At 43.3% G+C, this 24,404-nt stretch overlaps 2 protein-coding genes across 3 annotated transcripts; one reads left to right on the top strand and one right to left on the bottom strand.

Annotated features, from left to right (window-relative positions):
• The first annotated feature begins 203 nt into the window (after nucleotides 1-203).
• Nucleotides 204-2,476, top strand: LOC146388994 (serotonin N-acetyltransferase-like). Its single transcript, XM_084926608.1, has 4 exons — nucleotides 204-296; nucleotides 736-978; nucleotides 1,283-1,437; nucleotides 1,530-2,476. The coding sequence occupies exons 2-4, from the start codon at nucleotides 825-827 to the stop codon at nucleotides 1,896-1,898; spliced, it is 678 nt and encodes a 225-aa protein (XP_084782734.1). The 5' UTR covers nucleotides 204-296; nucleotides 736-824; the 3' UTR covers nucleotides 1,899-2,476.
• A 3,797-nt stretch (nucleotides 2,477-6,273) lies between these two features.
• On the bottom strand, nucleotides 6,274-21,900 carry LOC146388993 (envoplakin-like). 2 transcript variants are annotated; one of them, XM_084926607.1, is made up of 22 exons: nucleotides 19,910-21,900; nucleotides 16,988-17,087; nucleotides 16,624-16,778; nucleotides 16,321-16,444; nucleotides 16,093-16,224; nucleotides 15,971-16,012; nucleotides 15,711-15,872; nucleotides 15,485-15,592; nucleotides 15,296-15,391; nucleotides 15,109-15,219; nucleotides 13,447-13,593; nucleotides 13,200-13,354; nucleotides 13,012-13,109; nucleotides 12,714-12,883; nucleotides 12,442-12,620; nucleotides 11,565-11,703; nucleotides 11,268-11,461; nucleotides 11,029-11,179; nucleotides 10,837-10,920; nucleotides 10,585-10,725; nucleotides 10,214-10,306; nucleotides 6,274-10,053 (listed from the first exon to the last, which is right to left on the bottom strand). In XM_084926607.1, exons 1-22 carry the CDS (start codon nucleotides 19,948-19,950, stop codon nucleotides 6,553-6,555), a joined length of 6,123 nt encoding a protein of 2,040 aa, XP_084782733.1. In that variant the 5' UTR covers nucleotides 19,951-21,900; the 3' UTR covers nucleotides 6,274-6,552. The 2 variants fall into 2 exon arrangements, with proteins under 2 accessions (XP_084782733.1, XP_084782732.1); XM_084926606.1 differs by lacking the exon at nucleotides 19,910-21,900 and having other exon boundaries at nucleotides 16,988-18,611.
• Between the last annotated feature and the right edge of the window lie 2,504 nt (nucleotides 21,901-24,404).

Raw genomic sequence — 24,404 nt, 5'->3', positions numbered from 1 at the left:
CCCAAACATAAAATTATGGAGAGTTGGGAACCACTTACATACAGTGTTTCCCTTTTTATCCAAAACACACTGTGGAGTCTGTGTGCGTGTGTGTGTTCAGTGAGAGAGGAGATAAAGTGCCTGTAATGCGCCGAGTTGTGGAAACAACTTCTGTAATCCTTCATCATGTGACTCATAGTAATAATCACTCCATAATGAAGAGAGCTGTGCAGCAGGTGAGACGCAAACAGAGAGACGCAGAGCTGCTTCAGCAGTCATTCCGCAAACTTAACGGACTTACACGCCAACACCTTCCGGTAAGTATCGCTCACAGCCTGGTTGTTGCTTTGGAAAGTGTACAAGTGATGGATGACAGAGATTTGTTTCGTTATAATCTGCTTCTTATCAGACTTGACCGCACTGGATAGTTTGATCAAATGCAATAAAAGCACTTAAGCAAACTTTTACCACCTGCAGCTGCTCCAGGGGCATCATGGCTCCCTGTACACAAGCCAAGAAAAAAAAGCCAGCAGTGGTGACTCAGTGAGTCATCAATCATTGTCTGTCGGTTTTAATGGTAAATACCAACAATGGCTTCTGTTGATTACAGGGTTCAGAAAATGGCCCTACACTGTTGTGACATTTTTTTATTCATTCATTGACAGCCAAAATATTCAAATGCAAATCAGCCTGTGAATCACAGCCGGGAGATCTGTTCTATAAATACGGATCCAAACCCCCCTGTTGTCCTCGCAGGGCCCGACAGAGGTGATCCTGCGAAGCAGGAAGGAGAGCAGGAGAGCGCAGAAACACTTTTTTCCGGGAGGAGAGCGCAGTGTCGTATAATGTCAGTTGTGGGCGCGCAGCCTTTCATCAAGCCAATGCAGTCCCCACCTTCAGTTTCGCCCGGTATCCAAAGGAGACACACGCTTCCCGCGAGTGAAGTCCGACCGCTCAACACGCAGGATGCCATAAGCGTCTTTGAAATCGAGCGAGAGGGTAAGTGATCCTTCCTGTGGGTCTTATGCTGACGCAGAAATCCGCTCTGGACTTTTTGCTGAGTGGAAATAATGATTTTTGTTACTATAGTTACATTAAAGTGTGGTTTCATGTGGGGATTTGATTTATTTAACGAAGTCACGTGATGCATTTTCCTTTGGTGTATGAACTAAAGATGTCGTGATTGCTCCACAGTCGATTAATTGATCGATTTGGTCCGTTTAAATGTGTGCGTAAAAGTTGTGCCAAACCGCTATTGCGCACGGACCATCTCTCTCTCTCTCTCTCTCTCTCTCTCTCTCAGCATTTATCTCAGTGTCAGGTGAGTGCCCCCTCCACCTGGATGAAGTACGTCACTTCCTCACACTGTGCCCAGAGCTATCCATGGGCTGGTTTGAGGAGGGTCGGTTGGTGGCTTTTATCATCGGCTCTCTGTGGGACCAGGACAGGCTCACCACAGTAAGACATCCTGCATTTTTTTTCTCTCTCTGTCCTTTCACAGTTAAAAATCATCACTAATTATTAAACCTCCCATTTACGCTCCCCTCCAGGAAGCGCTGACGCTCCACAAGCCCTGCGGCTCCACCGTGCACATCCACGTCTTGGCTGTCCACCGCACTTTCAGGCAGCAGGGCAAAGGTCCCATCCTCATGTGGCGCTACCTGCAGTATCTCCGCTGCCTGCCCAACGTGCGCCGAGCGGTGCTGATGTGCGAAGACTTCCTCATCCCCTTCTACCGCAAGTCGGGCTTCAAGGTGCTGGGGCGATGCGCCATCACCGTGGCCAACCTGACCTTCACCGAGATGTGGTACCCAATCAGCGGCCACGCGTACATGCGCCGCAACAGCGAAGCGATCCGCTTCCCTCAGCACCCCCTGACTGTGCCCCTGACAAAGACTGACGAACGCGTTGATGTATGAAGTGCTTACTGAGGGCCGAGCAGGCTGTCTTTAATCTAAGAGGAAGGAATTCAGTGTTATTCTCTGTAGCATCTTTCAGGGTTTGTCTCAAGTTTCCAGCCGTTTCTCTGATTTGTTGGACTTTTGATCCCATGTGAAATGATTTTAATATGTATAATAAAACAAAGGATGTACTATATACTGTACTGTGACGTGTTATAAATATGCGAGAAGAGTCAAGTAGTGAGTAACTGGAGTTAAATGTCGCGTTTGTGGTAGACTTTGCGCTTGGGTGTAAAGCTGTCTTCTGCTAAGCACCTTCCTGGGCTTCCTACAACTGTGGTCTGACGTCAGTAAACCGGGCTTTAGCAGCTCAGTCACAGCTCCACCATCCTCCAGCTCCTCCTCAGCTCCATTAGGGGGCTTTAGCTATTGTAAACACCGAGTGGGGATTAGTTGACCTGTAGGACCAATGACCTTTACCTAGAGAAGCACAAACAGAGCAGGTTGGCGTTAGTTGTGACGACAGTTTGACAAACCATGTAATTTTTTAAAGTTCTTTTCTGTTACAGTGTTTCAATAAAATGTTTTATACTGTTTTTTAAGATGAAAAAGTTTCGTTTTTAATGTAATTTGTTCTCTCAGACATTTGATATTCTCTTTGCCGTAAGATTGCACTAACCACAGCCTACACAAGCACCCACTGTCTTTAGCTGTCCCTGCACTCCATGCTGTAGACAGTGTGCTGTGCAGGTGAAGCTGTAATCCATGACACAGTCACCGACTCAGGTGTAATCCCCTAACGTACCAGGACGAGCTGCTCCCACCCCTCTGAAGGACAAACCTGGTAGTGGTCACCTCATAAATGACCCAGAGCTGTCACATCAACACTACCGCAGAGTGGAAGTCTGAATGTAAGCGCATTTATGGATATTTCTTAAAAATCTATGGGGAGAAAAATCATCACAGGTTTAAAATTGCTCTCTCTTGGATGTGAGAGACAAGCTGGATTCTATCTTTACACTTTGTACCTTAAAGATCGGGTACTTATTTAGGCCCCCGTATTTCCTACGTCATGAAGGCCAAACCTTAACCTCTGGTGATTTGGTACTTCCCTGTAATGGTCCAAAAATGATGATTATGGTCCAGAAGTAAGGAATTTGAATCTGCACCTGTAGCCACTAAACACAGAGAGATTTAAACTCATCAGAAATGGAAATAAAACTTTAAAACCATTAAAATATAATCCAACCATTTTCTTCCACTTACCCAGCTGCAGTCTGTCCGAGCTATCAGTGACCGAACACGGTTCAGTGGAATGTAAGTATGTGCATACAGTAGTTTTGTGAAGTATGAAGACATAATGACGCAAAAAATCAGTCAGTGCCTCTCATCTGATCACCTTAGGATCAGCTGGGTTTTTTTGTTAATTAGAAGAAAAAAAATTGCAAATAAATGTAAAACTGATTGGGGTGCAGTTATACACCCAAAAGTCTCTCCGTTAGGTACACCTGATCAGCTGTGCGTTAATGCAAATATCTGATCAGCCAATCACATTGCAGCATTTCAGTGCATTTAGGCGTGTAGACATGGACGAGGTGACCTGCTGAAGTTCAAACTGAGCATCTGAGTGAGAATGAACTGGGATTTAAGTAACTTTGAAGGTGGCATGGTTGTTGGTGCCAGGCAGGCTGGTCTGAGTGTTTCAGAAACTGCTCCCCATATGGAAAAGATATATATCAATCTTATAAAGTTTGTATCTGTCTTGTGTGAAACTTGTATGAAAAGCATACAAGAGTGAAAACAGATATAAGATCCCTTGAAAAATTATATAATGAAACTTGTATGTTTTGGATACTTCCTAAAACAATATATGAAAGTAATGAGAAAGTGGCCACTTTCATGAGTAAATCATATATGTTTTTACTATTTCTTTTTCATATGGGTCATCTGCTGGGATTTTCCCACACAGCCATCTGTAGGCTTTACAGAAAATGGTCTGAAGAAGAGAAAACATCCAGTGAGCAGTAGTGTTCTGGCTGAAAGGCGATGGTAAGCCAACTCATCTCCTGCTTTATTACAACCACAGAAGAGCATCTCTCAGTGCACATTGAACATGGAGCTGCAGAAGAGCACACTGGGTGGTGCTTGTGCCAGCTAAAGAGGAAACTAAGGCTACAATTAGTACAAGCTCACCAAATTGGACAATAGAAGAAGTTTTATTAGCTAGAGTTGGTTAAACATTGCCTGATCTGATGAGTCTCGATTTCTTCTGTGACATTCAGATAGTGGGTGTCAGAATTTGGCATAAACATGGATCCATCCTACCTGGTATCAGGCTGATGCTGCTGGTGTAAAGGTGTGGGGGATATTTTCTTGGTTAACCATGGGTCTCGTAGCACCAAATGAGCATCATTTAAACATCACACCTACTAGAGTATTGTTGCTGACCATGTTCATTCCTGTATGACCATAGTGTACCCATCCTCTGATGTCCACCTCAGATTCAACCCATCTACCTTGTTGAATCTGTGCCGCAAAGAATTAAAGCAGTTCTGAAGGTAAAAGGCGGTCCGAGCAAAAGCCACCTACCTAATAAAGCAGCTGGTAAATGAAAGTCATGTCTCTCTCTTTTACTGTATAAAAATGCTCTCTTCAAATATGATTTTTTTTTCCAGGAAACTGAACTATTTCAATTTGTGACTCCTTTTTAAAATCTTGTTGTAGACTTTGGGGAGGATGATTGCATTAAAGATTTTTTCACATTCTTTCAGTTACATTTTTCTCTTCCAGCAGAAATCTGCAGAGTGAAGTTGGCTCGCAGCGATATTGTCTTATGGCTGATTCCAGCCAGCTGGCACCTTTGCACATTTTGCTCGATGGGAGTTTCTTCCTCCTGGCAGAAAGTTTTATTTTAGTCTTGTGATACTGAGGTCTTCATAAGGACATGCATGCTGTTTATTTAAGGATTTGTCAGTGTGTGGATGACTGTGATGAGAACTCATATAGTTTGCAGCTTTATATTTAAATGCTTTCAGTAATTTCAAGTAGCAACAATAGACTGAAAATTTGCTGCCTATATTTATTTAAAGACTGCAAATACTGGACGGGCTGCCTGAATGAGAGTGCTCCAAATGGTAGCTGATATGTTGTTGCAATATGTTGATTGCAGGGCAGGCATATGTGAGGCTTTGCCGTCTTCATTCACAGAGTCCAAATCAATTCAGAGACCCATTGTCAATGTTTAACCGATAGCGTTGTAGTCTAGAATTATAACTGCAATAATCAAACAAAACAAAGAGGAGCTTCCAATTATCGCATACATCACTCGGGCAATAATCGGTGAGTCCAAAGGGACCACTTTTGCTGCTACGCACTAGTGATGCTGTCATATTCTGCATCATTCAGCCGGCTTTTTAATAGGCAGGCGGTTATTAGACACGCATTATGGGGTTAGACACAAAAACATCTGAAATCCACAATTTAACTCCAATTTTCACTTTGAAAAAATGAGAAATTACATCATCACGTGAGCCAACTACATTAAGTGAGATGACCCAACCAAATCAGGGGACATCCTTCTGCAGTCTCCAGACAGGCTCACGTGCAATAATCCCACAAAGTCCTTACAGTCACCGGGTAATCTGGCAGGCAGACATCCCAGCATGGAGGCCACACATTCCCAACACCGTTTTCTATCACCACCGCAGTGTTAGACCATAACCAATATCACAACTTAGGCCCATGCGTGAGACAAATCAGCTTCTGCACGCTCCTTTGCTCATTGGCCTGCAGACAAGAAGGCGTGCACGTCGCTGTGGCAGTCTGTTATTAGACACACTCAACGAGTTCGACCTTGTTAACCTTAACGCACTACAGTGCTCTTATGTGACTCATGTTTAATCTGTATCCTTAATCCACCATTTCCAAACATATGACTCGCTGGGGTTGGCAGCTTTGTACAACTATTTTCATGAGAGGGGTATTTGTAGTTGCAACACAAGCGTCACTTATGAAGAACACTGTTTCTGGAAATGCCAGATTCCTCATATTAATGTTGAAAACTAGGAGCCCGCGGTCATCATGGACTGTATATAAAACATGGACAAAGCTGCGCAAACTAAAAAGTGAAGGCCGGAGAACTGGAAAAGTGGCTTGAACCTGCAATGTCCAGCAGGGGGCAGCAAATGCAGCTGCATAAAGTTGTACAGAAGTCTGCTTTATGACCTGAGTAAACGCTTTCCAGATGAGTTTATAGCTATTTGTCTATTGCTACTTTCAGATCATACCGACTCAGTTCTGCAGCACTTTGATGTCCAGGTTACACCCAGGACTGGTCAAAAGCCTATCACAGGCTGCAGCTGGTTGTATTTTAAATAACAAGGCAGAAAAAAAATCAAAGTGAAGCATTTTAATAAGCCCCTATGCAGCACATACATAACAAAAAATAACTGTTTTCACAGCAGACCAACAATAGAACTGGAAAAAAAGAAACAGATAAAAGTGTGCAGCTCTACCAGACAGACTTTTTTCCCAGTGTTTTCAAAACATATGAACATCTTTCTTTCTCTTTTTCTTCCCCCCCTAAATATGTTAAATAGACTTTTCATGCACCCTCTAGCACCACAGTCTGTAGAAAATTAAATCTTTAGCTAAATCTAGACTTTAAAACTTCCTAGAAACGGAAGTTTGAGTATGATGGAGCATTGGCAACGTCAGTGGAGGTTGCAGGAAGGAGCAAGAGGCCTGTGCTGAAATCTTTTCTACACAGATCCATCGCCTGTTTGTATGATATCTTCCCTTTACTGATGGGGTCCACCAGCTCCTTTGTGTGGGAAGCCTCATCTTGCAGATCTTTTGCCGTTGTGCTGTCAATCAGACCGGTGGCGAGAGCTTCCTTGATAGTGAGGCGGCCTGCTTTGGTGGGATCCACCAACCCGCCGGTCAAATACTGCGCCTCTAAGTACCTCCTGGCATTTTCTTGGGGAATGAACCCTTTCTGTGCTGCCTGTCCTACAGCGAGACGCTGTTTGGTCACAGGATCCTCGACTCCGGTGAAGGCCTTCTGGGCATTCAGAAGCTTATACTTTTGGTTTGTGTCAATGAGGCCCTGTTCAGCTGCTTTGTGGACAGACAGCTTGTCCTTTTTGCCCAGATCAACTATTCCACCGGTGGCTGCTTGTGCCTCCAGCAGCTTTAGAGCAGTGTCGGCATCAATGAGACCACGGGTGAGGGCACTTCTCACAGACATGCGGCTTTCGGTGGTGGTGTCAAAAATGCCAGAGATTGGGAAAAACTCATCACCTGGTAAAGCGCTGAGGTTGGTCAGACTGCCGAGACTGCCGCTGTATTGAGTGTTCAGGTTAGTGTAGGAGGACCTCAGAGATGAAGACATGGAGCTCAAGGGAGAGGTTGAGATGGGTTTGGTAGGAGCGGTTGGGATTGTTTTGGTGGGAGATTTTGGCATTAATGGAGGAACGTAGGGCTTGCTTCTTTCGCCTGCAACGAGGAGAGCAAACTCAGAAATGGGCATTTTCCCTTCCTTGTAGCGGCTCACGTCACGTTGAGTCAAACGGCCCTCCCTCAGAGCATCCCTCACAGAGTACTGATTCCCACTTTTTCGATCGTGCAAACTGATTGTATCTCCACCTGGACCAGTTGAAGTGATTTCCTCCCAGTCACACTCCAGCTCTGACAGTTTGATGTACTGGTTTCGATCGATTAGTCCCTGTAAGTAGGCGTCATAGGGTGACAGATCTTTACCAGTTTCTGGATCCAAGATGGTGATCTTGGTGGAAAGATTTGCCTCTCTGGTTTTAGTCTCAGAATGGTCCTCATGCTTTATTTTGTCCAGCATCTCGATGATGAGTTTGTCTTTCTCGTGTATTTTGTCCTTCTCTTTTAGGATCTCTTTTTCAAGCCGCTGTATTTCAGAGGACGTCTTAAGACTTCTTTGCCGCACCGTCAGGTTCCTCTCACTCATCAACTTGGACTGTTGCTGGAAGGTGATGCTGATGCTCTGTCTTTGGGACTCTAAGGTTTTGAACTGCTTCAGGAGATCTTCCTTATCTCTCTGCAAAGCATCTCTGATGGAAATGAGAGTGGTCTCCTCCTGAGAAGTCACAGACTTTGATGTCTGCAGTTGGGTCATTTTGAGGTGCATGCTTTGAATGTTATCTTCTTGGTTCCGCCTGAGATTTCTCTCCTTTGTTACTAGCTCTCTGAGTTGTTCCCTTTCAGCTTCAACTGCTGGGTCTTTCTCCACACGGACAACTTCTCGGTAAACAACCTTCTCAATCGATTTTTCCTTTTGCAGAGTTTCAAGCTTGAGCTTTATGTTGCGGATTTCTCTCTCTAAACGATTGATTTCATTGCCCTCTGTCTCCAAGTTGTCATGTATACTACCAATGAGTTTGTCCAGCTGAGGATCCTTCTCCACTTTCAAGACCTCCTCGACAATTATTCTTTCCTCAATGGGTGGTGGGGTATTCTCCAGTTCAAGAATACGAGCTTTGATCTGTCTCAGCTCTGACTCTACTTGGATCTTCTTCTGACGATCATCCAGCTGAGCCAGCATAATCTCTTTATCTTGAATCAGAGCTCTGAGTTGTCGGACTTCCAGTTCAAGTTTTCTGCGGATTTTTGTTTCATCATCCAGTTTCTTGTTTAATTTCTCATGCTCCAGGATCTGCTTAGGGTCCTTCTGAAGGAGAACCACCTCTTGTGTTAGAATTTTCTCCTGTGGCTTCTGCCTTTCGAGGGTGATGTGTTGGTTCTGCAGGTCAAAGAGACATTCTTCTAAAGATCGGCGCTGCTGAATCTCTTCTCTGAGGTTCCGTCGAAGCCTGTCAGCTTCTTTCTCCAGAAGAGGATCATTCTCATATTTAATGACTTCTTTATTCACTAGCTGTGTCTCCACTTTAGTTTTTTCAGCTTTCAGCTCATCCCTTTCTTTGCGCAGGTGGGTCAGAAGCTCTATGGTGGTGTCATAGTTGACTTGCAGACGGTTCATTTGGTTGTTTAGTCTTTGTAATTCCCTGATGACTTCTGGACTCTTTTCTTCTTTGATCACCTCTTGGGTCACCTCCTTGTACTCCACCTTGGGCTTCTGAGCCCGCAGTGTAACCAGAGTTTTCATCACTGTGTCAATTTCTTTCTCCATGTCCGTGCGGTTTTGGCTTGAATCCTGCAGCTCTTTTCTCAGACGTATCATCTCGACCTCTGTCTCAGGATCGACTCTGTAAATCTCGTTGATGATTTCCTTCACCTCCACCTTTGGCCTGAGATTCTCCAGTTCACTGTAACGTAACTGAAGGGTGGTCAGGTCTTTCATCAAGATAATGTTTTCATCCTTCTCTTCTTCCAAAGTCATCTGCAGCTTGTTTGACTCTTCAACCGTTTCCGGATCTTGTCGTACCTGGCTCACAACCTTGGTAATAACCTTGGGCTGGATGGTGGGGATGACCCTCTCCAGTGTGTTTATTTGGCTCCTTGTGCTAAAAATGTGATCATTGAGGGCCTTGCATCGGTACTCCTCCTCTGCAATATCACTCTGGAACAGAAGAACAGCTTTCAGCATCTCTGGATCTTTCTCAAGTCTCACCACTTCCTTTTTAACAACTTTCTCTATGATTTTTGGTTTCTGCTGAGCCAAAACAGTTATCTCTTTTTTCACTTGAACTTCTTCTGTGTTCCTCGTTTGGAGTTCCAGGCGCAACCTCTGTATCTCGTCTCGAAGCTTAGCTGCTTCTTTATCAAGCTGGGGGTCCTTCTCGTATTCGGTGAGGATCTTAGTCACTAGTTTAGGTTCGACTTTGGTCAGCTGCAGCTCCAGTTTGATAATCTTCTCATTGTTGATTTCAATCTCTGTTTTGGTGCCTGACCTTTTCAGTGCTTCATCCTCGATCCGTCTTTTCAGCGACTTCAGTTCCATCTCCAGTTTGGGATCGCGGTAATATTGCACCACCTCCTTCTCCTCCAACCTCTCCACTCCTCTCCTGTTCTTCAGAGACATAAACCTCTTGCGGTATGTATCCAGGTTGTTTTCAGCATGAAGACGCCTGTTGACCTCCTCACTTAATTCCTTTTTCAGACTATCGCTTTGCTCCTGGTCTTTCATTTGGCTCTGGAGCTGCAGCTGCTGAGTGACAGCCACCTGACTGATTTTCTCTTCATTCTGCACATAAATAAAAGGACACAAAGGAGGTCAGAGAAGGCGGGTGAGGTGAGGTGGTGAGTATTATTTAATGTAAAAAAACAGAAAACAAAAACACAGACACACAGTGAAATAACAACAACAATGCTGCTGGGTTTATTTTGATTCCATGATATCCTACCATAGCCATGATGTTCTTTGTTGTACCCAACTGATTTAGTAGCTGGTTGTTCTCTGCAGACACCTCAGCGAAGTGGTTCAACAGATCTTTCTCCTGTAGTAAAAGAAGAAGATTCTTATTTCCATCTACAATAATTTAAAATTTGGTTATACAGAAACGGCAAGACCGCAACAGAGAAAAAAGCAGGGAACTGTGAATTATGACAGTAAATAAGTCAAATACAGCATGACAAAAAGGTGGGTTGCAAAGCTGCTTGCAGAGTCACTTATTGACTCTGTTGAGCCAATGGTGTGCTTGAACTAATGATTGACAAAGAAAAATATCTTTTTGTAGCTCCTTTATTGTCTTTGTGTAGCTGTGTGAAACCATACCGTTCTCTGTATCGCCTGAGCCAGAGTTGAAGTTTGACGTTTCAGTGAAACTGGTCCCTCGTCAACGTTTTCTTCACTCTCGTCAGCACCACCATCATCCGTCAGAATGGCACTGTAAGTGTTTGACTTGATCTCATAGTCCTGAAAAGAAATAGAAATACATTTAAACATTTAAGAATGGCATCATTTTGAGGCTATGCCTAATATACAGTAAATATTTCGCTAAGTTTAGGTCTTATTCTCAGAACTCACATTTAAGACATTTTGCAGATTGCGGGAAAGGTCCTTGACGCGGTTTAGATCACCTGACTTCTTCTTGATGTCCTCTACCACTCTCTAAAAAATAACCAAAAGCAGACTTGAGCTATTTTATTTATAGGCATCAGAGTCTTGTTAATGCATGTAAATAAAATGAAAATTACAAAACAAAATACTTCCACTCACCTTCTGAGAATTCTCCTTGCTTGTAATTTGTGCCACTCCGTCCGTAGGTTTGATCTTATTATCTGGCAAATTGACCAAGAAGAAGTCCAGCGACTGAACGGCACTCTGGAAATCCTGGTTTTTATTGACTGCTTGCTGCACAAGAGCAGACCTAAAGCAAAAACATACACGCGAGTTACAACAACACCCATGTGCAATGGTTACAACAATGCCTGATTTTGTCTTTACTTTTCTCTCACCTCTCCTGAAGCTGGCTATTGACGCTTGTGTAACGGTTTTTCAGGTTCTTCACCTGGTCCTCCTGGCGGCGGATGTCGGGACAATACTCATTGAGATTCTGTTGCAGAGAGTTGCACGCCTGCTCTGTCAGGTCCAATTCTTTGCCTAATTTCTTCAGCTCATCTTTCTTTGAGGCCACATCTTTACTCATTGCCTGTTTGACAACATAACAACAAAGAAAAGGCATGAGAAAAGACACATTTGCACGATTCCAGTTATCTATATTGTTGTATAACTTTTAGATTTATTTACAACACCTGAAGCTTCTGGTTGCGACTCTGAAGAGAGTTTGGTTGGTCAAGAATGGTGCCGTCTTTAGCCAGTTCTTTCTCAAACCCAGAGACAACGCCCTCCACGTTCTTTATCTCTTTCTCTAAGTACATGGAAGCTGTTGCTCTGATGAAAGCAGAGAAGTAGCAAAGTTAAATAAAATAAAGAAAACGCCACTAGATATGCTACTCTACTATATCTGAACTGACACGTTGCTAAATGCTCAATTTAATGGTAAAATCCATTGAAACAAATGGCTATTTCTGTCCACTGTTTACCACAGCTGTCAATGTTGGGTGAGAGGTGTCCATCTTTATTTACTACAGAGGCTGTAAAACCTTTTGAAATAAGTCCAATACAGGTCATTCAGTCAGAGAAGTTCACTTCTGACTGTTGTCTCTTTCTTTATGTTTCTTTGGTGAAGGGGACCCCTCCTCTGTCACTAAAACATGTGCATGATGCCTTTTATCTTGAGTCTAAAGGTCCAAGAACGGACTGAAATGTCCATCCACAGCACGCGAACGCCTACAAATTCTCTTCTCCTCCACCTTTGGTGTAATCCATATGTAGCCGGTCTCTAGCCACATATATAAAACACGATCAGGTGGAAGGGAGATAATTGTATTCAATTATGGTGGGGGAACATGATGGTTTCCACAAACCTGCTTATTTTTAATGGCTTAATTATACGTTTATGACGTATCATTTTTCATTCAAGACATAATTACTCGCTAGTCTATGTATATTTATGAGTAAACCAGGCTTTGTTTCTATTAAAACACTTCCATTATAATGACTGCACTTTAAGGAAGATTTCATTCTAGATTTGAGATTTTATTTAGAATTTCATTCTAATGTTCGTACTTTTTATTATAAAGGTCGATGAGAGCATTGATGTCATCAAACTTTTTGTTGGTGGCGCTGAGTTTAGGTGGCAGGGCAGAGGCGTTGGGACCCAGAGGTTTCTTAGCCAGAATAGGATCCACCTCTCTCTGGATGGCAGATTTCTCTGACTCTAGCTTCTTCACAGCGAGAGCCGATTTCTGGAGGGCAAAGGAATACGTTTAGATAGGACATAATTCAATTGCGTTGTGACCTGCGTGGTGCCATTGAAGTATAATGCTCGTCATGTTTACCTCATGCTCTTGCAATCTGTTTGCCAGGTCCTGAGTTGGGTTACGGTTGTCTAGCGGGGTCCTCGCTCGCCTCAGGATCTCTTTTTCCAGCGCCTCCAGGGCTTTATTGATTTTGCCTAATTCACTGAGGAGCTCTGCAACTCTGGGATTCTCTGGACTTTTAACAGCAACTGAGGAGAAAGGAAAACAGCTCTACGATGAAAAGATAGACTAGCCCAATCGTTTCAGAAAAGACTTCTGTCCTGGTCTGAAAGTCCGAGGAGATGAGAAGAAGTGAAGTGACTGTTTTTGTTCTCACCTCTTTTCTGAGTCTGAATCACTTCTACAGCGGGGCTCTTTAAGGAGGCTATGAGAGCAGATCTACGACGCTTTAGATCAGCCAGCTGTCTGTCCAGACTGAACACACACACACAGTGCTGGTTTAAAATCAGCTTCAGGTTGAATTATAATCACCAATAAAGTATGCTGAAGGAGTCGTGATTATACCTATTCACTGTCTCCAAGGCCTCAGGATCGGGTGGTGGGATCATAAAACATGCTGCAGAGAGGGTTTTGGTTTTCCCATTGCTGTCCTGAAGCTTCCACTTGTTATTATCAGAGCTGGACTTCAGGGTTAGCTTCTCACCACGTCGTACGGCACCCTAAAACAGATAGAGAAGGAAAGAGTAATCCCTAAATTTACTATCTCCAACATAAGGTGGCTGCCTCTAAATGACAGCTGTTGACATCGTACCTCTTCATCGATCCAGTCACACAGGGATATTACAGTGGTCGGTTTGCTGAGCTGCATTCTGCGCAACTTCAGAGGCACAACGCTATCGCTAAGTTCCCTGAGGGCAGCCAGGCGCTGCTCATTCCTCTTCACTGCTGGTTCATCTCCCTGAAAGTGAATTTCAAAACAGTTTCAAAGTAGTTTCCATGTTTTCCCACTGTTCAAGTAGTTAGAGGTACAACTATAGTTCAGTGTGCAAACTGATTCCTTAAGTATATCCTTAAATGGGGACAATGGGTTTATTTTGCACCATAACACAACAAAGTCACCATTGTTTAGCAAGGAAATGAACACTTTAATGAGCAGAATTAAGTATAAAGTCAATAAAGGCCGAAGTATAATGCCCTCACATGAGAATGCAGATTCTCAGGAGGTGAAATTTTGAACATGGGCTTAAACATAGTGTGTCTTTTCCTCCTCCCTGAACCTGGTTCTGCCTGAGGCTTCTTCCTCTTAAAAGTTCTTCCTCCCCACTGTCACCGAGTGCTTGCTCAAAGGGGCGCCAGTGTGATTGTTTGGGTTTCCTTCCAATATTGTAGGGTCTCTACATTACAGTATAAAGTGTCTGTTGTTGTTATTTGTCGCTATATAAATAAAACTGAGTTGAACTGAAAAGTTGAAAGAGCTTTTCTGAAATGAACTCTGCAAAGTTTTTCAGATAACTGCAGCAAACCTGCTTTCTGAAACAGAAGATGCAAATGATCAGCAAATACTGCAAGTCAATACACGAGCTGCAGTATGAAGCCAAACCAGAACCAAACAAGTTACTTCTTACAGACTGATTCCCTTGTTGTTAAAGACAAAACTGCTTTTGATATTAATATGTGAGCCTCCAGCAGTGTGGCATTGTAGTGTCCTAGCTTGCTCTATTGCAGGGTTGGGCAAATCCAGGCCTCAAGGGCCGGTGTCCTGCAGGTTTTTAGATGTGTCCTTGATCCAACACAGCTGATTCAAATGCTAAATGACCTCCTCAACATGTCTTGGAGTTCTCCAGAGGCCTGGTAATGAACTAATCATTTGATTCAGGTGTGTTGACCCAGGGTGTTATCTAGATAAGATTCTGGATTAAATCCAGCCTGTGGAGGTTACATGTTCACTCTGAGTACTCTGACTTCTTCTCACAGTCAAAAAAAAAAACACGCATGGGGTTAGGCTAACTGGTGGTTCTAAATGGACCAAAGGTGTGAATGGTTATCTGTACACAGTATTATTAGGCAGGAGACAGACATTTGAACTTTGTCATAAATCCCACACACTTAACAACTACAGTAGCACTGCTGTAATAACCATTTTAACATCCCTGAACTTGAACATTGGCCTAAAACCCTTCCTCTCTACAGCAGTCTCAGTCTTCACAGCAGTTTGTTGTTGTTACAGTCCAGCTGAGTCTCCTAATTTCATGGATATGGAAGTCTGTGCATTTAAAATTGTAACAGACTGAATTCCCAAACTGTTGTCTGGTTTGGTTTGGTGTTAATTTTTGGCAGAATTTTCCATGTACCACCTTTGACTAGTTGTCGGTCCCTCTTGTGTCAGCCATGAAAACATGGCTTTTCTATGCTTGTTAAGACTCCTAGAAGTTGCACAGAAATCACAACATATTTTTAAAAAACTGTGTCTTACCTCGAGTGCCAACAGGATCTCGGGGTTGGTCTTGTTCTCCATGGACTTTGAGTCCAGAGTCGAGCTGAGTCTCTCCAGAGATTCTGACAACCTTTCTGCATCCAATTGGAACTGCATTGAACAGTCAGCTGTTAGCAGCAGGCTCTTAGTCAACTGGAAACTTTTAATTTTCCTCACAGCTCTTTACCTTTTTGTAGTTGTCAATATTGTCCAGGTGTACTTCCTGTGCCAGACACAGGTTGAGAAAGGCTTGCCATTCAGCTTGTACCGTATCTCTGTGTGCCTGACAACAACATCAACGATCATGTTTAATTAATGCTACAACCATACAGCCATACGGGACAGTAGGATGATTTATCACAGATGTAAAATGTACTTTTATGGTTGGGCTGCCGGGGTGTTTCATCTTAATGAGGTTATCTCCTTCCTCCTGCAGCTGGTTGACTGCTTGCTCGTGTGCTAACAGTCCGTTAGCTTTGAATTTCTGTGCAAAAATGAAACGTGCAAGTGCTCAATTCAAAGTTCCCTTTGCACCGATAAAATCACAAACAGAGACTTTAACTAATAATAATCACTCAGCATGCGTGATGCTGGATTCTCACCTCATACTCCATGCGGACGCTCGGCGGGTCAACCATGCGATCACTCCAGTCTCTCTGGAGGATCCTATCCTGCTGGTTCGACAGGTAGATCAGCTCCTTGCTGCAGCTTTGCATGTACTCGTATAAAGAAGCCAGGTGTTTGCGCTGTTGCTCGGAGCTCTCCTGCAGAACACGCAAGGTGCAAACAACATATGAACACCACACACAACACTCCTCAAGTTTTACTCCAAGTGGCAAATTTACTAATTAAATCGACTTACAAAAAGTTCAGCATATTTCTCTTTGACGGCAGCGTACTGCTCCTGTGAACAAACAAGAAGCACGTTAATGATCCATCCTGCACACAGGAACTGTACATACATGTGAAGCTTTGCTCTGCTACCTGTGAGAGGGTAGTGCTGGGCTTCAGCTGGTCTTGATAGGCCTTGATCTCCTGATGGCGAAGGTTATGAGCTGCTATCTGCCTCTCTACATCAGAAAGCTTAGGTCCGTATGCCTCCGCTCTCAGCTGTTTCTGTAAAACACAACAGAGAACCGTTCAAGATTCAAGCAGCTACTAAAAATCTCTGAAGGACTTTAAGGTTGCAGAAATTTTGGTCGTTCAACTGACCAGCTTCTCATCAAACAGAGGGCCCCAGCCAATCTTTTGGGTCAGGTCCACGTCTTGTACAGATTCGTACACTTCCCTGAAGGTAGCACAGTCCTTGGCCCAGCGATAGTGGAGATTTCCCACACTGAGAGACAAAATGTTTAAGTTAGTAGTGAGAAGATGGGTGGAGAGCAATGAAAGGGATTGTGGAAATGATTGTTTGTGGCGAGTGTGCCTCCGTGGCATGTAACAGATCGAGTTCTGTCTGCTTGGCATGCACGCTAGCGTTTGTGCATGTTTGAATTTTGGCCTAAACACACTCACTCTTTCTCAATCTCTTTAGCCTGAGGGTGTTGAAGCTTCTTGGCTCTGCCCACGTCCATGAAAAGATCCTTGAGCAGTCCCTCGGCCTGGGCCAGGTTGTCCACATTCTCCTTCTTGTGGAGCAGTTGCTCGTTATTCCCCTTTCGCTCTTTGTCCTGCACAGGAGAACCGCAAATGCAACAAAGTAGCGTTTCAACCATTTTTTTTTTAATCTCTAGATTTTTTGCTAAACTTCTTGTGGAAAGGAAGTGCCTCAGAGATTCATGTCATGTTTGCATTTTTAACACTTATGGCAGAATGATAAGTTAAGTAAAGGAAATGCTGGCATACAGTGATACACCTATGATTCATCAGGACTTCTTACCCCAGCCAGCAGTTTCTCTGCTTGCAGGATATTCTTCTCCACTTGGTCTGCATTCTTTTGCATGCGAGAAATCAGCACAGCCAGTTCTTGGGCCTGAGTCCTGGGTAGGAACAGAGACAGATGATGGTGAAAATGCTCCCAATTAATCACTATCCTTATTTCCTCTGATTGGGTTTTCCTCATAAATACAAGTGGGTGTGTCTGGAGACGAGTTCCTGCCCCAAGTGGAGGAGTTCAAGTATCTCGGGGTCTTGTTCGCAAGTGATGGGTGAAGGGAGCCGGAGATCGACAGACGGATTGGTGCTGCAGCCGCAGTGATGCGGACACTGCACCGGTCCATCGTGGTGAAGAGAGAGCTGAGTGTAAAAGCGAAGCTCTCAATTTACCGGTCGATCTACGTCCATACCCTCACCTATGGCCACGAGCTGTGGGTAGTGACCAAAAGAACGAGATCATGGATACAAGCGGCGGAAATGAGCTTCCTCCGAAGGGTGGCTAGCCTCTCCCTTAGATAGGGTGAGAAGTTCAGCCATCTGGGAGGGGCTCAGAGTAGAGCTGCTGCTCCTCCACATCGAAAGGAGCCAGCTGAGGTGGTTCGGGCATCTGACAAGGATGCCTCCTGGGTGAGGTGTTCCGGGAATGTCCCACCAGGAGTAGGCCCCGGGGCAGACCCAGGACACGCTGGAGAGATTATATCTCTCGGCTGGCCTGGGAACGCCTTGGTGTTCCCCCAGACAAGCTAGAGGAGGTGGCTGGGGAGAGGGAGGTCTGGGCTTCTCTGCTTAGGCTGCTGCCCCCACAACCCAGCCCCGGATAAAGTGGAAGAAGATGGATGGATGGATGTGTCTGGAGAGGATATCCCTTCTCTGGTGCATCATACAGAGCCAAGAGTTTTAAAAAAAAACCCTGCCACATATGCTGACTTTACTTTAGTCACTTTAACATGAGCATCCATTATTTTAAATCTGTGACAGAAAATAATGAAAAGCATAAAAGTCCAGTTTAAATACTTCCAGATGAACATGAAGAAAAAGAACATCCTAATTGTGAAAGTGCTTAAAGTTAAATGATGGTGTTATTTACCTTTCACACAAAGAAATCTGTTCAGCTGTGAACATAAAAACCAGCTCGGTGGCTCTTCGTGTTTCTTCACTTTAATGTCACTCATCAAACACTTTCCACGCAGCTCTTTGTTCTCATTAAATGTGTTTTTTCTGTCATTCCTTCTTGGCTGTAGTATGAAAGACAACTATGTATCCTGACACACCCCAGATGAGGGGACGCACATTGCAGGATAGAGGGGAGTGTCCCCCTGTCGCCTCCCTTTAGCAGTCAGGAATGCTGTCTGTGACGAGCTCAGACATTCCTGCTGCACCTTTAATCATATGATTAACCATTGATTGACATTTGTAGTCAGACTTGATGGCTTCCAAAGGAGCACTGATGCAGGAGGTTAAGCTCTAGGAGGGTGTTGTTTTCATGTCTTGCAGGGTAAAAAGGGTTTGGATTAATTTACTCTGTGACATGTCTCTATATTTAATTCATATAGTAAAAAGAAGAGCAATTTCAACAGTATGTCTCAATTTTTTTGCACTATAAACTAAACTATAAATGTGTGTGTGTGTGTGTGTGTGTGTGTGTGTGTGTGTGTGTGTGTGTGTGTGTGTGTGTGTGTAATTAAATGACACACACATTTTCATTTCACAATTTGTAATTCTGACGTACTTTTAGGGAAAAACAGGATATAAATAGAATACTTCCTCGAGCACTGATTTCTCCTTTACTCAAACTGATTTTTACTACAAACATCTAAGATGCGGGTCACGTGCTTCATTTCTGAGAACCGCAGAAGAAATACGCAGCGCTGCTGGAGCTCGTGACCCCCATGAATCGCGAATGTTCAGCTCTGTGCATCAGAAATGATGTGAATGCCCACAACACAATTCAATTAAGTTTTATTTATATAGTGCCAAATCAAATCATCAGTCACCTCTACAAGGTAAAGACCCTAAAATAGCACAGACAAAATCCAGATAATCAGACGACCCCCTTGATGACCAGGAACCTCCAGCACGACCATGGTCAGGGGAGGAAGACAAGGACAGAAGACGATGAAAATGCACAGTGGTGTATAAACACAGTGCATCATGGGACGCGCCCAGCACCCTGAGCCTGTCGCAGGCATGCAGGCGGAATAAACATTCACTTCCATTCAGGTACAAGTGTCACTGCGCTGATTAAGAAAGCAGCAGGAAAACCCTGCCCTGCCGCTCCTTCATGCCTTCTTTCCAGTCACACTTTCAAGTCTTTGGTTTCAGGTCACGCCCCACTGTAACAGTATGAGTGTGTTTGCCTGTGTCCCCTCACACCAGGATGAGATAAAACCCCTGCTTAATCGCTTCAAGAGTCCACACATTTAACATCGTCAGGAGTCAACTCACTTTTCCCCCTCGAACAACTGCAAAGCAAGTACTGCAAGCTGCACACTATACACGCTGTCGGATGAAAGGACAGGGACGTTGTTGACATATCGGCTGAGTGAGTCAGAACTTCAGCCTATTGAGTGTCACCAGAAATGGATTAAGTGAGTCAGTGAACTCTGGTGATACACCCCTTGGGCAAAGAAACAATTAAAAATGTGTGTGGTTAAGTGAAGGAGTTGGGCGAGGTGACAAACAAACTGACTTTAAAGTTAGTGACATGGAGACGAGAATGAATGAGACAGAAAGTCTGTTTGCACGTAAAAACTCAGGCTGTACTTTAACACTCAGTGTGATTGTCGGGGGAAAGTGACACAGCCTGTGCAAACATAAATGGGATCATGGCACAAAAAAAACACAGTCAGGCATTTAAAAGAGAGAAACCAAGACAATACAGTAACACACACACACAGAGGGAGAGAGAGAGTAAATCCCAACTCACTTGTTTAACTTCACAGAGCTGGGATCCTGTTTCTTCGACATCTCGGGACGTCGCTTGTGTGTAAATTCTGAGTCCAAGTGTATTTCTTCCTAACGCTCTCTTCTTCCTCTTGCTCCCTTCTTGCCTCCCGTGGCGTCTCCCTCTCAGTTAAGGGAGCGTTCACCTGTCTCAGCTCCTCCCCGGGCCAGCAGGTGTGTCGCCAGGAAAAGCAGAGAGAGCGGCAGACCGGGCGGACCTGTTCCACTTTCCCGCAACCTCACATTCTAGGAGGATAATTGTGTTTACCCTTGTAATTTTGTGCGCTTGTGCTTTCTCAGAAGTGCGAGTGTGCTTTTTCTTTTTCTCTCTTTTTTAATCCCTTTGCAGGAAACTCGAGAGGAAATCTGACAGAACATCATTTTGCTCCTGAGATTACACCAGAATCATTGATTAGCTCATATGTGACTTACAGTCAGCTCAGTGGGATTTGTTTTCCTTTTTTTGGTCATTTTACAGAATTTCATCATAGTAACGGGCTCTAAAGTTGCTTCTCACACGGGATATTACAAAGCACTCGTGGTCCCTCAGAGATGATCACAGAGGAATGTAGAAAAACTAGCCACTTGACTGGATATCAGGCTCATCTTTAGGACTTGCTCTCTTTGTTTAGATGTGACAATCAAAGGTCTAACCTAGATTTTCACTGTGCTACGTTTCAGTATTTGTTATCTGAGAAGTATGAATAAAAACAGAAAAGACAGAGTATGAAATCTAAATTGTATACTCAGTTTCATTAAATGTTGGGTGGTACTCTAAATAGTTGACCTTTCACCTTTCAGTGTGGGTGAGCATATAAATGTCTATATCGTCTGTGCTTACACACACACACACACACACACACACACCCTGTGAAATTACCGGACAGGAGTCAAGGTCTAATGTGAGGAATGCAAACTTCACCTGCTGCCAAAAGAGGTAAAGAAAAGAGCTGATAACAAAGATAAACTGCAGGGCTGCAGAGCATGCATTGTATCTTGAGTGTGTGTGTGTGTGCCTGTGTAAGTATGCAGCATGCTTAGTAATTAACGTGGGTGATTGGAGTTAGATGCACCTCTGCTCGTGGAGTCAAACAATATGAGTTTGTAAGAAATTAGTTCAGCACACTGCTCCGTCTCATGCTTGCTGTAGGTGTGTCTGATGCACACCCAGAGCAGTTACTCAGGAAACCAACTCCTACATACCTGCGCAGGAGGACAGGGAGGGATTGAGTAGAAGCCAGAAAAAGGTAAAAGGAAGTAAAATCAAACAGAGGTGGTCGGACATGAAAAGCAGCTCAGGTCCGGGGTCATGGACGTGACACTTTGACCCCTGCAGCACTTTGAATCTGCAAGATCAACAGTGACAGCATGAAATGTTTTTCCCACAGTAATGAACCGGCAGACGGTTACTGCCTGAGCCTGCAGCCATACCAAGTTTTAGTTTTGGTTGAGGTTTCGACCTAATAATAACCTTACAACCTAACACCCTAAATCACCCTGTTCTGCAATCAAACATCTGACATGTACCAACTACCTGATGAAGTCACTGGAACATTAAAGAGCTTGAAGAGCCAGATTTACATCCTCGTACAGAACAAAAACAGAGTTAACACCGAGGGAATACTCAGCAGCTTCAATGCATTCTGAGGTTGCTCCAGATCTCACCACATAGTCTATGGGGCAAGGGCACAGCTAAAGAATTGGTCTCGGGTTCCCCCTTCCCCCAAGTGGGCTGCTTCCCCCTTTTTAGGCAAACTGGTGTTTTCATCCTCAGTGTACCAAAGCCCTGAGTGGTTAACACTAGGAGGCATATTTAGAAATGAACTAAAATTAGAAATGCAGAAAAAAGCACACAAAATACAACAGAAATGTTTTTGGGTACACAATATCGTGACGGAACAGCTTCCGAAGAGACAGAAACCAAAACATGCGAAGGATCGCACTGAGACAGGAGTCATATGATGCAGGAAACTGAATGTTAGCTTGTCACTTCCGCAGATGTTCTGTCATGTCCATCTCCATTGTGTTTTGTGATATTTTATATATATATATATATATATATATGTATATACACTTTTTTTATTTATTTATTTATTTTTTACTTTTGCTCCATATTCTTCCATATCAGTCGTGTTTCATGTGCATTTCTTTTTACTGGTCTTTGCTTAAGTTGCCTCACTGGGCCACCGTATCAATGCATAATTGTAAATGTAACTATATGATTTAAAATAATATAATAAAATGAATTTGAATTTCATTATAGAAGCGTACACCTCACAGTGGTTTGCTCCACTTCCTGGTGTTCAGGGAAACACATTAGCACCATTAACTTGTGCTTTAATGTTCCAGGGCAGCTAAATTTCATAATGGATATTTTTATTGTTATGTAACTTTTTTTTTTTTTTTACTCTAATGGGCAATAAATAATTGTCATTTAACAAACTTTTAAATGACCTGATTTAAAATATGGCTGACTGCTTTCTACTCTTTGTTTATAATTAATTAGATGAAATTAATTTGAGAAATGCCTTTGTTACTACAGTTGAAGTATATATGAATGTGAATATATGTTGCTAGAAGACACGCTCAGCCTGGTCCCCTTGTGCCACCCAGCTTTAAGATGACAGTGTTAGGGTGGGAATGTCAATGATTGTCTGACTCGTGGTGGACTAGCAGCCTGTCCAGGGTGTACCCCACCCACACTTAATTACAACTAGGATAGCCCTGACTTGGATAAGCATTAAGAAGATGTTTCAGAAGAGAGGATATTATAGTAAACTAAGAGGAAAAAGCATCTAATTCATTTCAAATAAGATAAAAAATTCATTCAAAACTATGACAGCTCTGCTTTGAAGCAGCAGGGTTAACGATGAACTTTTATCAGTGTAAGTGTTTTGCCATGAACTGTTTCTAGGAAAAAAAAAGTTCAGAATGACACAAGCAATGAGTAAGACCAGGGCAGTGAGGTCATAGGCACATTTTAAGCTTCCTCAAAGGCAGCAATGGTGTGATCCACCTCTGTCCTTAAACCCAGCCCATCTGTTTAAATGACACATTATGAAATTCATGAAAGATAAGCTTGTTCTCCCAATCAAACGTACCTGCCGTAAATTGATTTCACAATGTAAAAAAGGTTGTAGTCCCGAAAAGGAAAAAAACATACAAGACAAGCGTGTGTTCATTTCAGACAATGCTGTCGGCATTGAGGTGTGGCTGTCACAAAAAAAGAGCTCTTCTCTGGCTCTGTAGTATTTACACAGCGTGCGTTCCTCACATACTTCTACATTATGGTTCTGTAAACATGTAGAAAGCAGTTTAATCAGCCGCACCCACAGCACCTGTGAGCAGCAGCGGGGACTGTTCATCCAGAGATCTGATCTGTAATCATTCGCCACTGACCTGTGACCAGATTTCAGTCTCTTTATCATGAATATATACATTCATTGGGTGGAGCACCAGCTGCACTGTGATAACTGGGATCCGCATCCTCTTTTAACCTTAATGAGAAAGACTGCAATGCTTAGTCTTACTAGAGCTATGACAGAACAGTTGTGCTTCCTAATCAAAAAAGGAGTTAAATGAGCAAAATCAGTGATATCTCCATATAGTGTACATAAGTACACTTGATTCCTTTAGTTTGTTCCTAATATTTCTGCTGCACAAAATTTCTTTACCTGTGACTTATTTTAAATAGAAGGTTGTAGTTGTGAACCTAACATGTGCTTGCCTAAAGATAGATATTGGATAACACTTTTTGTACATTTTATGGATAACTGGATGTTCTCAGGAAGTAGCCAAACATGTGCAAACTGCTATAAGGAGTGTAAACGCGGAGTGGGATACACAGCTCAAGACTGCCTATTTCCATCTTAACACTGCAGAGATGGCTAACATATGAAATAATAGATTTTGCTGATAGTTAAGTGGAGCACTGCCTGGAAAAGCTTGCCCAGTAGTCAGTAGTAGTTACTCTGCTCATACTGCAGTAAAACTTAACTTGAAGTAGACAAGAAATCACTTTGCTATTCAATTCTCTACCAGCAGATGGAGACATTGCTTCATCTCAGCCTACTAGCAGCTCCACAGGTATTCAAAATTTAACATTAATGCATTTATGCAAACCCAAAACTCATGTTTTATGAACACTGTCATTAAGTTGTGGTAGGATGCAACCCTTTTAACCATTTCGTCTTCACCTGGCACCACCCTCCCTGCAAAACAAATACTATTTCAGCTACTAGATTAAGCAAGGTGATTTTTATTTTTACTCCTGCTATGGCAACATCAGTAACACAAAAACCCTATGACACCTCTGATTGTCATTAGGTCAAATTCTGGTTTAAGGGATTGTTGTACCTGATTGCACACTTCGCTTGAATTCTTGCAGGACCCTGACACCTGCTGGACATTGAGTCATACTAATACCGCTCCTCTAATGACTCAGCAACATTCATGTTGTAGTAAAGGAGACACAAAAC

This window comes from Perissodus microlepis, chromosome 4 (assembly GCF_051167445.1).
Source record: "Perissodus microlepis isolate ML-2025 ecotype Zambia chromosome 4, ASM5116744v1, whole genome shotgun sequence".
NCBI classification, from domain to species: domain Eukaryota; kingdom Metazoa; phylum Chordata; class Actinopteri; order Cichliformes; family Cichlidae; genus Perissodus; species Perissodus microlepis.
Note: the sequence above shows the minus strand (reverse complement) of the source record. Positions and strands in the feature narration are given on the sequence as shown.